The sequence below is a fragment of the Aegilops tauschii genome, chromosome 7, assembly GCF_002575655.3.
Source record: "Aegilops tauschii subsp. strangulata cultivar AL8/78 chromosome 7, Aet v6.0, whole genome shotgun sequence".
NCBI classification, from domain to species: domain Eukaryota; kingdom Viridiplantae; phylum Streptophyta; class Magnoliopsida; order Poales; family Poaceae; genus Aegilops; species Aegilops tauschii.
The window spans coordinates 368,403,472-368,419,024 of NC_053041.3; the positions used below are offsets into that span (position 1 = coordinate 368,403,472).

A 15,553-nucleotide genomic window follows, 5' to 3' on the forward strand; every position below is an offset into this window, starting at 1 on the left:
GCAGTAATTAGAAGGAACTTTCAAACATATTGGTCTCACAGCATGGACACACATGCATGGAGTGCCATGGCATTTTAATTCCAAAAATTATAAAATGATAAGAAAACATGAAATCTTGCTTGATGTAATGTCATGCCACCAAGATGATGTGGTAAAAAAATTGGCCTGTTTGACAAAAGTTTGGAGACACACCCCTCACAAACCGGAGCAACTCACTAGAAGGCTCGTGGTTCTGAGAGGGAACAATGCATGTTTGATGGCGACCGGGAGATAGCTTCCTCTTACAACCTTCAATTTTTTTCTATGTTTAACATGCACTAATACAACTGTCATGTGAAAATTTGGAAAATTTCTGGGGTTATTTGACCTTTTAAAGACATTCAGGTGATTTTCTAGCCATTTAATGACCGTAATTCAAACTTGAACTACATCTACATGCAACGGCTAACCATAATGGTTTGAAAAATCATATTTTTGTGTACTTGTGTGCGAGTTAAAACATCATCAGACGATGTAAATATCTGGTGTTCAAAAAAGAAAATGTAAAGATCTGGCAAGACAACTGGCCCCCACATGATTGGCACTCTATTTCGCGCCTCGAGGTTTGGTAGGTGAGTGGCGGGGGTCATTAATCAGACACGGTTCTATATTGGAAACCGTTAGCTATTAAGTTCACACATGGATTTTGCTGCGGGAATCATGTGCAATTCAAACTACAGTAGTCGTAAATTTCGGCGACCGGCGTGTGTACTGTTCCCGTTGATCTAGATTCCGGCCGCCAATAAATACTACCTTGCTCACGTCGTCCCGCCTGCATTCTCATCTACATCATCCCCTCGCTCGCCCTCTCTCTCTCAAATCTCTACCATGGCGCCGCCAGTCTGCCCACGTGCCGACGAGGTGTCGCCGCCCCCCGAGGACGCTCAGTCAAAGAGCAGCGACGAGGAGGACCCCTATGCGCTGTCGGACAAGGTTGCTCCGGACCCCCCAACTTTGGATTGGTTTTGGGGCCAGTACAATCTTTGTTTGTGGAAGTCACTTCCACCGGTTGAGAAAGCCAGGCAAGTGGTGTTCAAGAAGGAGAAGGCGGAGGAGGAAGCCAGGTACCAGGTGGCCTATGAAGCCCGTTACGCCGCCTGGAAAAAGGAGGCGGTGGAGCTTTGGGGGCGGGTGTCGGTGTCAAAACCAGCAGATCTCAGGGTAGGGGGTCCCAAGCTGTGGATCATGGATCGATGGGTAATAGGAGACAGGGGACATGATGTTTACCCAGGTTTGGGCCCTCTTAATGGAGGTAATACCCTACTTCTTGCTTGATTGATCTTGATGAATATAGAGATTACAAGAGTTGATCTACCTCGAAATCATATGTTGCGGTCTAGAACCTAAGGATATGATTAATAATATCATAATGATCTCGCCTCTCCCTATCGACTAGCCTGGCCTCGGCTTATATAATGTACCAGAGGCCTTGGATAACAAGAGTCCTAGTTGAATACGTCGGTGGAGAGGAGTCCTTGTCTTGAACACCAAGTCTTGTGGAATCTTCCTCGTGTATGCATCGGCTGTCCGAACTGGCCCATGAGTAAACGGCCACGGGGGTCCTCGGCCCAATCCAACTGATTTGGAGACGACGCGGTGAGTCCCCCCTAGTCGAGCACACCGTCAGTTGCCCCCGAACCGGTCTTCAAGTTGGGGATGTTCCTCGGTTCTTCCGAACTGTTCTTTGTCTTCGGTTGTCGGTCTTGAAAACTGGTTCAACAAATCTTCCCATCTTCTATCTTGAGGATTGTCGAGCTAAATCTGAAGATCTCACATGTCGGGTATCCAAGGAGCCCTTTAAGTCTTCGGCCTTTATCAATGCCTTGTTATGTTTATGCCACACCTCGGGTTTGAATTGTTTGTCGTGCGACAGTGTCCTCTATCATCCGAGCTCCAACGTCAGACTGCATTCGAGGTACCTTTTGCAGCCGAGCACTAACGTCGGACCGCTTCCGAGCCCCAACACCGGAAGGCATCCGAGCTACAACGCTGGACTGTATCTGAAGAGTCTTGTTACAGCCGAGCTCCAATGCCGGACTGCATCCGAGCTCCAGCGCAAGACTGTATCCGAGCTCCAGCGTCGGACTGTATCCGAGCTCCAATGCCGGACTATGTCCAAGCTCCAATGGCAGACTGTATCCGAGGTGTCATAGATCACCTTGGTTCAAAAAAGTTAAAGGAGTTTAGCCAAGCTTAATGCCGGAAATGCCCTCTATGGAGCCAGCCACTTGCATCCGAGCTATATCCCAAAATGCTTTCGAGGTGGTTCAGCACCTCGGTCATGGGCTGATTGTTTGCGGATTTTATTTCCGATGTGTGTAAATTTATTTGCGGTCAATATGTATAACCAGTAGCCCTCAAGGTGTGTGTCGGTCTAAAACCCGAGATGCACCTGAAGGAAAATATGAAACCGTTGATCCTAGTAGCCCTTGAGACTCGGGTCGATTCGCGAAATCGGCCTGAGGATCAACTCCTAGCTCGACAGCATACGTAGGAATAGAAATGCAATGTAATATATTAGAGGTAATAGTGATCGGCGGACGGGCCCCTGAGAGAGGGTGGTGAGAAGTCACTGTTATATATGAGCTTGATGCCGGATAAGTCCCAGATGGTACTTATTGTTGTCCGAAGATGCGCTTGTCCATAGTTCGATCATGCCGAACACTGAGCACTTTGAATTTTCTGCATTGAATAGGCAATGAAGTAGCCCCCGAGCCACTAGTCGGGTGGCAACACCAGGTCAGGGGATCGATGTGCCCCTTTAATATTTATAAATAATGAGTGCGAAGCCCAGTAGCTTCGGAGCCTTAATGTGGGCACAGGTGGCCGAACTAATGATCGATATCCGTTTGACAGAATTTTTTTTTGTGTTTAACACAAATTTCTCAAAAAGATAATAAGATCTCTTAAAGGAGCTTAGAGCTGGTCGAAATAGAAGCTCGCCAAGGTAGGCCCCAAGGGGTTTAAAAGATGGGTTGCAGTAAATGGAGTTTACTCGCAATTTTTATGTGTAATGATTCTATGTATCCAAGTACTTTACATCATTAATGCTTGGATCTGCATTGTACAAAACATTGTTGACCGACCATCGGCTTCAACCTCCTCGGCTAGTAGCTGGGGAGTGTTTGTCCTACTTTATAAAGCCTTTACAAGGGCAAAGTTTTACGACAAACAAGGCAATCCGGCCATATGGTTTTATAAACAAAGGTATGCAGAGAGATATGCTATATTGCTATTAAATGTAAAAAACATCTTCCAAAGAAAATTGTCCCGCTATCGGTTCCTTTCTTTGGGTTGTCATGGTGATCATGATCATGAAACCTCACCTCCGATCAATGTGGGAGGAAAATATTGAGGACTCAGTTTGGGGAAAGTTCCCGAACTATGTGGTCTTTAGCGAACCTAAATTTTCACTTCTGTCATTGCTGTCCAATTATATTCTTAAGATATCTAGCTTTCGGCTTCACCCAGTCTGAGGTACTAATACGGATGACCCAGAAGTAACAATCATAGAGGTGCTCCCTTTACCTCCTAGCCGAATAATCGGGAACGTAGGGGTAATCACAGGAGCCAGGCAACCCGGCTTGGCCGAAATCTTAAGTCAAATTGATGCATATTTATGGCTTTATAATGATAATTATGGAAGGCAACACTTGCATAATCAATACAAACACTGATGATATATGTTTATTTTGACTCCATTGCGACCGTTTATCATTTGAAAGTGGCCCATCGTCGGCTTCTACCCCTTTGTAGATGCTACGCAGGGTGTTTCCGCAGTAACAAGACAACCCTTAGCTGACGTCTCGGTGCCCGGAGGCGGTTGTGTTAGCGGAAACAAGGCAATCAGATATGCGGGCTTTATAAATTTCACTTAGTCATTGGAGCTTAAAGTTGGGAGGCCAGTTACTAGCCCCCAGTTGGTATTCGACGTCAGCCGAGGTCAAGCCGTTAACACTTCGGCCAATGTTATGAATGGCCCATCATTTAACACAAGTGACCTCCATCGATCTTATAGCTTAACATAGTCATTGGACCGCTGACCAGTTTACGCTTATTGTGACAGTCAGTTTTTGGCTTTCTCCACTGAGGTGCTTAACCATGAGAGTTGGAAGCACAATCATAGTGGTTCTCCCTTTGCACACCTATCCGAACAAAGCGGAACATAGGAGGCAAACACGGGAGCCGGGCAATCCAACTATTGATCGAAGACTCCTTGGAGTACCTTGGCTTTTGGTGGGTTCGGCTATAGTCCAGCCCCCTGTTAATGTTGCCAATGCTTTAAAGGCGTCTGGTATTGCACTGCTCGGGAACTAGTCCCGATGTGGCATGTGTATTGTTAATGTCGAGGTGTAGTTCGACGGGAAAGATACCGAGTTGTGGGTCGGAAGAGATCTTCCGAGCTGAATTATAATGCTGGGCACCTCGGTCATGAGGATGACCCGCTTCCTGAAACAAAAACATATAAATAGCTAAAAAGTGCCATAAGCTCGAAAAGCCAAAAAACATATGTCAAAGCTTGACGTGCGAACTAAATCAAGATTTGTGTGCCAATCTGAACATTGGTCTTTAAAAAATAGTGCTTATGTCATGCTTTAACATGACACATCCAATCTTGAAACTTCAAGCAGGTCAGCCTTTGGCTTCAACCTCCTTATCCCGAAGGCGGAGTGCTTCTCCGAGGCCAGTTTAGCAAACTAAACTCAAGCGGATTTAAAGAGAAACCAGGCTATTCGGCTATTGAGCACACACTCGAGTCGAAAAAGGAGCGGTAGAAAAAGACTTTGCAATGACCAAGAAGAAAACATATTTACTATAAAACAAATCATATAATTTGAAGAACCCCCAGTTAACTTGGGTAAAGAAAATTGTTCTTAACAAACACCGTTTGTAATAAACATTGTTTTAGCAAAATGCTTTTTTTAAACACAAATATAATGTTTGGTCGAACCGAACAAAAATTAAACATTAAAAAGAAACTTGAGCATGAAAACGACTTAGCTAGTTAATGTGCTCATCGTTGGTGACGCGGCCCGAGCTTACGGGGGGACGAGGTCCCAGCCCCCGAACCAGTCCCGAGGTGGCCGAGCGAAGAGCTCGGCAATCCAAAGAGGTGAAGCCCCCGGTCTAGCCGAGGTGTGGCGGATGACGTCGGAGTTTCCGGCTGAGTTGGTTGATGAAGCGAACGGCGCGGGGTTGCCAACACAGGGCAGCACGCCAAGGCGATGACACAATTGTGTCAACGGAGGTGGGACGACAACGTCGGCATGCTGAGGTGACGACACGGCCCGGTCTGAACTAATCGCCTGTACACATAAAATAGTGCAAGCCAGAAATAATAACAATAATATGCTTAAAAATTTCTTCTACTTAATGAATTTAAGCGCAGTAAATAAATTAAGAAATATGGCCTGAATGCCGAGGTGACAGAGCAGGTCGGTAATGTGATGTTGCAGCCACCATGCCAGCTGATGTGTTGAAGCTGGTCGGCCAGTTGTGCCGAAGTCACTGGAGCATCTTATTGAAGAAATAGGGGAGCCCCCGGTCCAGCCGAGGTGTCGAAGCCTCCATGTCAGCAGATGAGTCGAAGTAGGCCGATGTGATGGACATCGGCTTGAAGAAGCAACAGTGCAGCCATGCCGATGCAGGTCGTAACTCGTGACGTGGTCAATGCCTGCTTGATGAAGTGACCGTGCGGCGATGCCGGTGTGCCCGCTCCATGTAATCCGTGGGGCGGCGATATTGGTGATGATTTATCCTTCGCAATGCCAAACTCTTATTCGCCTTGCCGAGATGATGATCTGAAGAAGTTGAGCTTGGCTCAACAAAGCGATGACGTGTCTAGCGCAGGTCGGCAGCCGTGGAGCAATGTTACCGGACTGGTTTGACACCAGCGTGATGGTGAAGAGTACCTCAGAGAAGGCTTAAAATTTTGTGGGCACGTGTTAAGAACAACGCACAATACCCTAGAAGAAAATTCCTTTAAAAAGATTGCCCAATATCACGTTCATAAAGAAACATGAATTCGGGTCGGATCCATATTCGCGCAGAAAACAGATCAGAAAATTGGTCCACTCATCGGAAGGTTCCCGGAGTTTGAACCGTCGGATCGAGCTGAAATTTTGACGGGTGGTAGATATGGGAATTCCGCAGCAGATGAATGGTTGGATCTTCCAAAGGACCTCCGAGCTGGGCTCTGGAGACCACGCCCTAAAGTCGTCCAGATCCCCGTCCAGATTTGATAGGGCTCCGGTATATCATAGATTGCCGGAGATTCCTCCATCAGAACTCGACGAAATTTTGCATGGTTATTGTAGACTTAATTCCACATAATTCCACCGAAGCAATCGTTAAAAAGAAACTCGAGGAGGCGGTGGCAGCGGATACAAGTTCGCCGTCCAGAAAAACAGCACGGTCGCTCAAGGGCAATGTTGACGTTGAGCCCCCGCGCTCCATGAATGATTCCTCCATGATCTTTAGAGAGATCGGAGTTGACGTTGATGAAGTTCATTGTCCGAACATGACGATCTGACACGGAGTAAGAGTCCTCAGTCGAGCCGGTGACGAAGATGACAATGTCGCAGTTAATCTGCAGATGAGCAATCGATCCTTCTTTGATCTCACAGCGGAACTGTTAATGAAAGCACCATTGTCGGTGTCAAAACTGGCAGATCTCGGGGTAGGGGGTCCCAAGTTGTGGATCATGGATCGACGGGTAACAGGAGACAGGGGACACGATGTTTACCAGGTTCGGGCCCTCTTAATGGAGGTAATACCCTACTTCCTGCTTGATTGATCTTGATGAATATAGAGATTACAAGAGTTGATCTACCTCAAGATCATATGTTGCGGTCTAGAACCTAAGGATATGATGAATAATATCATAATGATCTTGCCTCTCCCTATCGACTAGCCCGGCCTGGGCTTATATAATGTACCAGAGGCCTAGGATAACAAGAGTCCTAGTTGAATACGTCGATGGAGAGGAGACCTTGTCTTGATCACCAAGTCTTGTGGAATCTTCCTCGTGTATGCGTCGGTTGTCCGAACTGGCCCATGAGTAAATAGCCACGGGGGTCCTTAGCCCAATCCAACTGATCGGGAGACGATGTTGTGAGTCCCCCCTAGTCCAGGACACCGTCAGCGGGCGCGTCATCGTGCGGAGGAGGTGTACGAAGACGGGTACTTCGCGACGAAGGTTAAAGGCGCTAGGCGCCTCATCGTTGCGTGGAGGTGGGCCGATAAGCTCCAGCGTGCCACTGACGAGGCGCTCCAGTGGGCGCCCAATGAAATGGCAAGATCGTTCACACTCGTCCGCCAGCAAGAGGCAGATCGGTACGTCAAGCGCTGCGAGGCGGAGGAGGCGGAGTACTGCCTCTGCGCTGGGAAGACGCCGCGCACCAGGGAGCTGCTGTCGAGGGGCTGCCGGAATACTGCCCCCAGGAGGGATTATTAGTTTTAGCATTGTTCATTTTCAATTTTATGCATTGTACCTGGTAGTTAAGTATCATCACGTATATGTGATGATATTATGTATATTCTATGATGAACTAATGAACAATTAATATATATTATGAATTCCATTTTCTATCTGTTTTTGTATACTAATTTGTATCTAGCTGTTATCATCCACATATACAGAATGGAAAGCGTATATACACACAATGAAACAGAACATCTAAGAACAGAAAATAGAGTACACACATTGCAACAGAGCAATCAACAGAGCAATATTATGATTGCTGTGAATACATTGCTACCCACATCCAAACGACTCAACAAAATAAAACGCGTCCATGAAACCATGACCAGCAGCCCTTGCCTACGGTGTTGTTGGCTCTGCCTGAACTCGTGCAGGCGTTCTTCCAAGCGGTCGACACGCTCGCGGTACATCTGGAGCGCGATCTCGAGCTCCAAGTTGGCTATTTAATCAGAGATCACCAGCTCGAGGATGCGACGCCCATGTTCCTCTACTGCGCCCAGGTGGACACCTGGGCCAAGGAGGTGGTCGAGCCTACCGACCAGCGCGTTAGCATCCAGCGAGTCGCGGACAAGGTGAATGGCGCGACCCATGTGAACTGCGTGGCGGGCGTCCGGTGCAAGTACGGCACGGCCGGCCTCTGTTGCAAGTACGGCGCAGAGGGCCTCTGCCCACTCCTGGCGAGTAATGGGGGTACTGACGGGACGTGTACCAGCTACGACGGCCTATCGACAGCAAGCAAGTGCCGATGGATCCACTCTTGCTGTGCGGCGCGCCACGCCTCTCGCTCCACGGCGCTCCAACAGTCTCGCCGTCCGGCGAGCCGCAGCCTATCGGCGCGGATGCGCCTAGCATGCTCTGCGGCGTGCCGTCGATCATGTTGTGCGGCGAGCTGCAGCCTCTCGGCGCTGACAACCTATCTTGATCCCCAGCGCTGAAGCGCCATCCGCCAAGCGTCTGCTCAACCCTGGCGATGACGCGCATCACATCGTCGTCCATCACGTTGCCTGGGAGCGCCTCAGCCTCGACGGGCCGTGGTGCCTTCTTGTTTTCCTCGTCGAGGAGGTTGATGGCAAAGGCGGCGCTTTGGTGGGTTGGCATGCTTGTAAAAGGTGGATGTGCTACAGGCTGTGCTTTTTGCCTCCGTGCGTCGCGCGCCGCCTAGGTTTATGCGCAGTATCGCTGGGTGGCGGGACACAGGTGAGGAAATGGCGGGAAACGGTGGCCTGTTCAGAAAACTCAATCAATTAATGGAAACTTAGCACAGAAGGAACATCGAGCTAGCACAAGAAGTAGATGGTGATCAGATGATCGTTTATCCTAGTTAATTATGCATGTAATAGTTTACTTTGGTGTGTGGAAATGTCATGTGTGTACTAGCCACCTATGTAATTCGATGTTTGTCGCGTATTACACACATCTTGTTTATGTGAAACGTTTCTGCTCTCTTGGCTCAACACAAACAGTTTATCGCAATGAACCGTCTGTTGTATATCGCACACACCTTGATCTGGTTGACCGTTTCTTTTGTATTGCCTAATCACAAACAGTTCATCCGAGTGAATTGTATGCCATATATCACACACACCTTCATCTGGCTGCCCATTTCTGATGTTCTGCCTCATCACAAATAGTTCATCCGAGTGAACTGTATGTCGTATATCGCACACGCCTTCATCTGGCAGCCAGTTTTTGTTCTTCTTCCTCATCGCAAACAGTTAATTGAACTGAACCGTTTGCCCTGCATCGCACACGCAACTAAAACCAGAACCGTGTTTGATGGCTCCGCCATCGCAAACGTTTCGCATCTTTTTTACGGTTATTTTACATCACCGTTTGCAATTAATGCATCGCACACAGTTTCGTCAAAGGGTCTCTGATTGTACTGTCGTGTTAGCAGCATCCTACAGTAGTGAAGACTTCTCCCATCTCCTAAGGAACAAACGTAACTACTCACAAAGCATATTCATGTTCATAATTAGAGGAGTGTTAATTATCATTAAGGATCTAAACATATGATCTTCCACCAAATAACCAACTAGCATCCACTACAAGGAGTAACCAACACTACTAGCAACCCACGGGTACCAATCTGAGGTTTTGAGACAAAGATCGGATACAAGAGATGAACTAGGGTTTGAGAGAAGATTGTGCTGGTGAAGATGTTGATGGACATTGACCCCCTCTCGATTGGAGGATCGTTGGGGATGACGATGGCTTCGATTGCCCCTCCTGGAGGGAAGTTTCCCCAGCAGAACAGCCCCGTCGGAGCCCTAGATTGTTCTGCCCAAGTTCCGCCTCGAGACGGAGGCGCTTCATCCCGAAAGCTTCCTCCTGATTTTTTCCAGGTCAAAACACACCATATAGCAGAACATGGGCATCGGGGGCCTGCCAGGTGGCCCACAAGGCAGGGGGCGCGCTCAGGGGGTAGGGTGCGCCCTCCACCCTTGTGGATGGCAGGTGGCCCCCCTCTCTGTGCTTTCTTCGCCCAATATTTTTTATATATTCCAAAATAATTCTCCGTGAAGCTTCAGGACTTCGGGAGTTGTGCAGAATAGGTCTCTAATATTTGCTCCTTTTCCAGTCTAGAATTCCAGCTGCTGCCATTCTCCCTCTTCATGTAAACCTTATAAAATAAGAGAGAAAAGGCATAAGTATTGTGATATAATGTGTAATAACAACCCATAATGCAATAAATATCAATATAGAAGCATGATGCAAAATGGACATATCAACTCCCCCAAGCTTGGACCTCGCTTGTCCTCAAGCGAAAGCCGATATCGAAATATATGTCCACGTGTTTAGAGATAGAGGTGTCGATAAAATAAAATACAGACATGAGGGCATCATGATCATCTTTATAATAGCAACATATATTGTCATATAATTTCTTATGCTAAAGTAACAATTCATTCACAACGTAAAGAATGAACAAGAAACTTCATTGAAAACTAACAAACTATGCTCTCAATCATTGAAGCAATTGCAATTTATCATAACATCGGATAGAGTCAATTCAAGAGCTTTTCAGCAAGTCCACATACTCAACTATCATTTAATCTTTCACAATTGCTAACACTCACGTGATACTAATGGGTACAAAGTTTCAATCGGACATAGAGAAAGATATGGGCTTACAGTTTTGCCTCCCAACCTTTTACCTCAAGGGTAATGTCAACAATAATATTTTATGATAACCTACATCCTAGTGGATATATATATAGTCTATTCTGCTAATATTAGCAGAATAGTTATTCTTATAACACTTCCGCACTTCATGTTCAATAGAAGCGAACTGCATGTTCTTTACGCTGCGCACTGCAGTGCTACACGGGAGAACTGCTTCATTTTCTGGCGGGCCGCCCGCGTATTCTGTGTGGAATCGGGTGTTGCGGGATGATTTAATTTGTTTATGGATGTCAGTTGACCTTTATTCTTTGTAATTTACAGGAAAAACAACTAAAATCTTGGTAAATCGAGGGATTTGGCGGGCGAGTTTTGCTCTGTTCGTTCGTGTTCGTGACCGAATCGACTTTTTGGCGCTCGGATGTTGTTTGTTAGTCGGAATTGTTTGATATCGTTCGTTTCATCGCACCTTTTACTCTAGAAATTGTGTAATTTTTAGGAGTTAGTTTTCAGTTCCCGCGAATTTGGTTGTGTGGGCGGGTGAGCTTCGTCCGCTCCTCTGTTCTTGTTGATTTTCTGGATTTTGTGCCTCGATTTTTTTTGAACCTTGTAATTACTGTCGCTGTTGGTTGTAATTCATTGTATTGCGGGTATAATTCTCATTCTTTGATTTCTAATTTTTAAACAAAAGCTGATGCTGTTCGTCCAGTTTGTCGTGTGTTCGATGTAGTTTTTTGTGGGGTATTTTTCGATAGGTTAGTTGTTGGACAATTTTTAGGCGAGTTATGTAAGTGCGATTGAATTGGCACCTCTGTTAGTCTACGACATATCTGTATTTCTAGTGCTTTAATTTTATTGTTGTTGTTCTGGCATACGCTGTAGTGCACTGTATTTTTGTTAGCAGTGTACTTCGTTTTAGCTGTATTATAGTGGTCATGGCAGCTTCTGAGATTTCTCTTTTCTTAAACTGCATTATGTGTTTTAGAGGACTGCATAATATGTACTGTCGTACTACATTAGCAGTATGGTTAATATTCTATTGTGTTATTAGAATAGATGGTCCATTATTGCTTTAGTTAGCTGAATAGTTATTATGACAATTTTTTGAACTGAATACTATGAGAATTCTTTTGAACATCATATGTTAACTGCAAAGTTTCGACCATTCGCATTGCATTGTTACTGTTCAAATGATTGCTTTTTTACATTTTAGGACCAACTATGTGTTTGAGAGAACTGCATTACTGCCAGCAGCAACTTGTCTAAAAATGGGTGATAAAATGATGCAGATGAGGTTGCATACTTTAAATAGGCACCATTCAAAGTGTCTGGTGGACATAATTTTAAAAGCATATAGCATTAGCAAAGCATTAGAAATATGCCACTGATGGCTTGGTTCATATTTAGACTGCCTACGGTGCAAACATTGTAAACTTCAGGGAGTCTTCTTCTTTGTAGAAAAATAGCATGGCCACTTCTCCGACCTCAAAGCCATTCTAGGAGACAAATTCTTTCCAACCAGTAGTTATGTTGATGCATTCTTCAGAGTCGATGTGGTAGTCAGCTTGCATGTCCCCATACCCATTCTTGTGTTCTGTCTCCAAAGTAACCTTCCCTGAACTCGGAGCAGGAAATTTTACTGTGGATGGCAGTTTCTGCATTTTGGAAAGGATGGAAAAAGAATGTTTATAAGTAAATAACAATGTATGAACATATATATACCCATTCTTTATACTTAGGATGATCTGTTTTATGTTGAGTTAAATATGTACATATATATGACTACTATTTTTTATAAAGTAGTTGCAATGTATGAACAAACTTATATACGGAATTGACCTCTAGTTTTACTAGGATATATATTATACTGTAACATGTTTGTACTGCAAGGTCATTTACAGTGTACTTCGCTAGCATGTTAAGAGAACTGCAATACTGATCTACTGACCCTCTTTTTTGTTCGTGTGTTGTGGTACTGAAGAAAAATAGGTGGAACCATCTAGTCTTAATAGGTAAGAAATCTGAACAACAATACAAATTATTTTTGTATTTGTTGACACTACTGAACAAATTGATGGAACTATACATTCAGATGTGAATTTGCAGCCTAGATTATGTCGAAATTTGTGAGGGGAACAACATACCCAACTTTCCTGCAGATCTGCAGGTGTGAGGCGATGAAGAAATGGTGTCCGAAACCCCCTGTTGGGTATCATCAGGCACCCGAGCATGCTGCGCCACTCGGTGTTGGTGAGCTCTAGACCTTCTGCGTACACACATGTGTCCGCTATGGGCGCCATCCTTGCCAAACACCCGCACTTACAGTCCATGGCGGGTTCAGTGGAATTCCAGAGAAGAGCTGGGGATGGGATGAACCCTAGATCTACGATTTGAAGAAAAAGAGGAACGGGGGAGGAGTTGTGTTAGTCTGGAGCATGAATGGATATGTTTTTATGCAACCAATTGACCAACGGAAGTAATAAATGTTTGTGGTTGGTGTTAGGTGGTGGATTGGTTCTGATTCAGTGTGCGCGAATGCATTTGAGTAGTAAGAGGACTGCTTACCTGAAAATAGCGAATTGCATTGTCATATCAAGATGAACCATGGAACGCGTGGTTGGGCCTGCGTTTGTGTATGGTACGTGGGATTTTTAAAAAATAAAATTCAATGGCCTCTCTTTTTGTGTGTTGGGCCTATGTTCGGGGAGTGAAGACGCATTGGGCCCAAGTCGGCCTGTGAGCACGGTTGGTTCCCAGTGCGTTGTGTCGGGCCTAATTTTTAGTCCCACCTCGCCCGCGGAAGGCGCGCCCGACCTGTTTATAAGCGCTGGCGAGGCAGCCGTATCGAACTCCTCTGGTTACTTATTTGGGCGCTTATGCACGGCGCTCGCTGCTCTATGCTCTCTGACCTGTGGGCCCATGTGCGCCCGGCCCGACGCATCATGGCTCAGAACGACTCGCCTACTGTGGGCGCAGACCTACTACGAGACTGGCTGGGGCCGGCTGCACCTGGGTGGTCAATTTTTTTTCTATTGTTTTTTTAATGTAAGGGCATGCACTTCTTAGCAAACCGTCCTTGCACTGCATTGAGATCAGTGTTCTGTACTGCATGTGCAAGCATTCCGTACTACATGTACAGTTCTCATTTTTTGTTTTCATGTTTTTGCTCTTATGTAATCTTTTTTCCAATGTAGGGGAGTGCACTGCTTAGTAAACATACTTGTACTGCATTGATTATGTTCCTATACTGCACGTTCATATATTTCCGCACTACAATTTTTTTCAATGTAGGGGCGTGCACTGCTTTGTAAACCATATGTGCAGTGCACTGATGAGAGTCCTGTACTACATGTGCACGCAGTCCGTACTACATGCACAGTTCTCATTTTTGTTTTCATGTTTTTGCTCTTATGTAATCTTTTTTGCAATGTAGGGGAGTGCACTGCTTAGTAAAGATACCCCATACTACATTGATTATGTTTCTGTGCTGCAGGTTCATATATTTCCGCACTACATATACAGGTCGCATTCTTTCTTTTTGTATTTTTGCTCTTATGTATTCTTTTTTTTCCAAATTTAGGGGCGTGCACTGCTTTGTTGGGTATGTGTAAACTTCATTTGACAGAGTCTGTACCGCATTGGTACACAAGTTGCACTGCATGCGTCCTATTTGCACACTGCTCGAATCTAATGATTCAAAAGCAAACAACAGAAAACAAATTATCACAGGCATTCTGTACGACAAGTTCATCATGAGCAAACTAATTTCAATAGAAAGCAATCTAACATAATCAAAGTTCACATCATTACAAGCGATTCTGCATGGCAAGCAAACTAAGTTCAGCAAAAGCAAATGATCACAAGCAAACTAACGATACATAAGCAAACAACATAAAGCAAATTTGATGATAATTCTAAAACAACGATGCTGGCATTGGTTGCTCTTTGGCCGGCACCATCTTCTTCTTCACCAGTCAGCATCTCCCCATCCCCAGCTGCTCCTGGCGTGCTTCTTGGGGGGCTCCTCCTTCTCCAGCTTTGCACGGCGAAGCCTGTCCTAGGTGAGGGTGATGCGGTTCCATATCTCGTATGCTGCGTAGGTGTCCTTTGCCGCATACTCGATGTGCCTCATGGACAGAGGCAGGGTGGCCCAGCGCTTGTGCTCGTCGTCGGTAATCTTCTTCTTCATGTTGTTGTTGTAGTCGTCGATGAGCATGCCGGAGACGTCTCCAAGGGAGTCCAACTCCTTGGTTGCCTCGGGCACCCTCCACTCCTTCTGGATGTCGACGAAGTTGGCGACCTCCAGATTGACGCGCTCTAGCCTTTTTTTGTCGCCGTTGATGGAGAAGCCTGCAAAGGTGTACCTGGGGTCGGCGAGGAAGTTGTCAAAGACGGTGCACCTTTCAGCGGCGCTCAGTTGGAAGAGCAGCACCGGGTGTTTCTTGCCGATGGAGAGTTGGCAGAGGGCGGGTTTCTGCGTCGCTTCAGGCTCGTTGTTGTACTACGCGAGGGTGATCGCCACCTGCTTCTTGTCATTGGTGTGGATGACGTGCAACTTGGTGTTGCCGTGGGCCTCCATGCCCTGGTACTCGTCGGCGAACGCCATGGCCGGTAGTAGGGCTTGGTGTTTTGCGTGGAGATGGATGCGATGGAGCGATTTGGTGGCAGCGCAATGGATACTTGTGTTGTTGTGGATGAGAAGGCCTATGGCAGGGGCCTGAATTTAAGGGGAGGGCGCGGGGTGGGATGGCCGCATCGTATGAACTGCACGATCTCGCTGACGATGCGGTTTGTGCAGATCGTGGGTTTGTGTTGCGTCTGTGATCGTGGGCTTGTGGCGATGGAACCGCTCCGATTGGGTGCTTGTATGCGAACGTGGTGTTTTTTAACGTGGTTTTTTTATTTTTG

The 15,553-nt window shown here is 46.1% G+C and overlaps 1 protein-coding gene across 1 annotated transcript; it reads right to left on the bottom strand.

Moving 5' to 3' along the window:
• Positions 1-14,702: 14,702 nt before the first annotated feature.
• On the bottom strand, positions 14,703-15,251 carry LOC141027169 (uncharacterized). Its single transcript, XM_073504144.1, has 2 exons — positions 15,151-15,251; positions 14,703-15,045 (listed from the first exon to the last, which is right to left on the bottom strand). The coding sequence occupies exons 1-2, from the start codon at positions 15,249-15,251 to the stop codon at positions 14,703-14,705; spliced, it is 444 nt and encodes a 147-aa protein (XP_073360245.1).
• Positions 15,252-15,553: the final 302 nt, after the last annotated feature.

Excerpts from the sequence above, each read along its gene's own strand:
- LOC141027169 (XM_073504144.1), bottom strand. The coding sequence starts at position 15,251 with ATGGCGTTCGCCGACGAGTACCAGGGCATGGAGGCCCACGGCAACACC. Across the intron at positions 15,046-15,150 it reads CAGGTGGCGATCACCCTCGC|GTGCACCGTCTTTGACAACT; the intron begins GTAGTACAACAA and ends CGCCGCTGAAAG.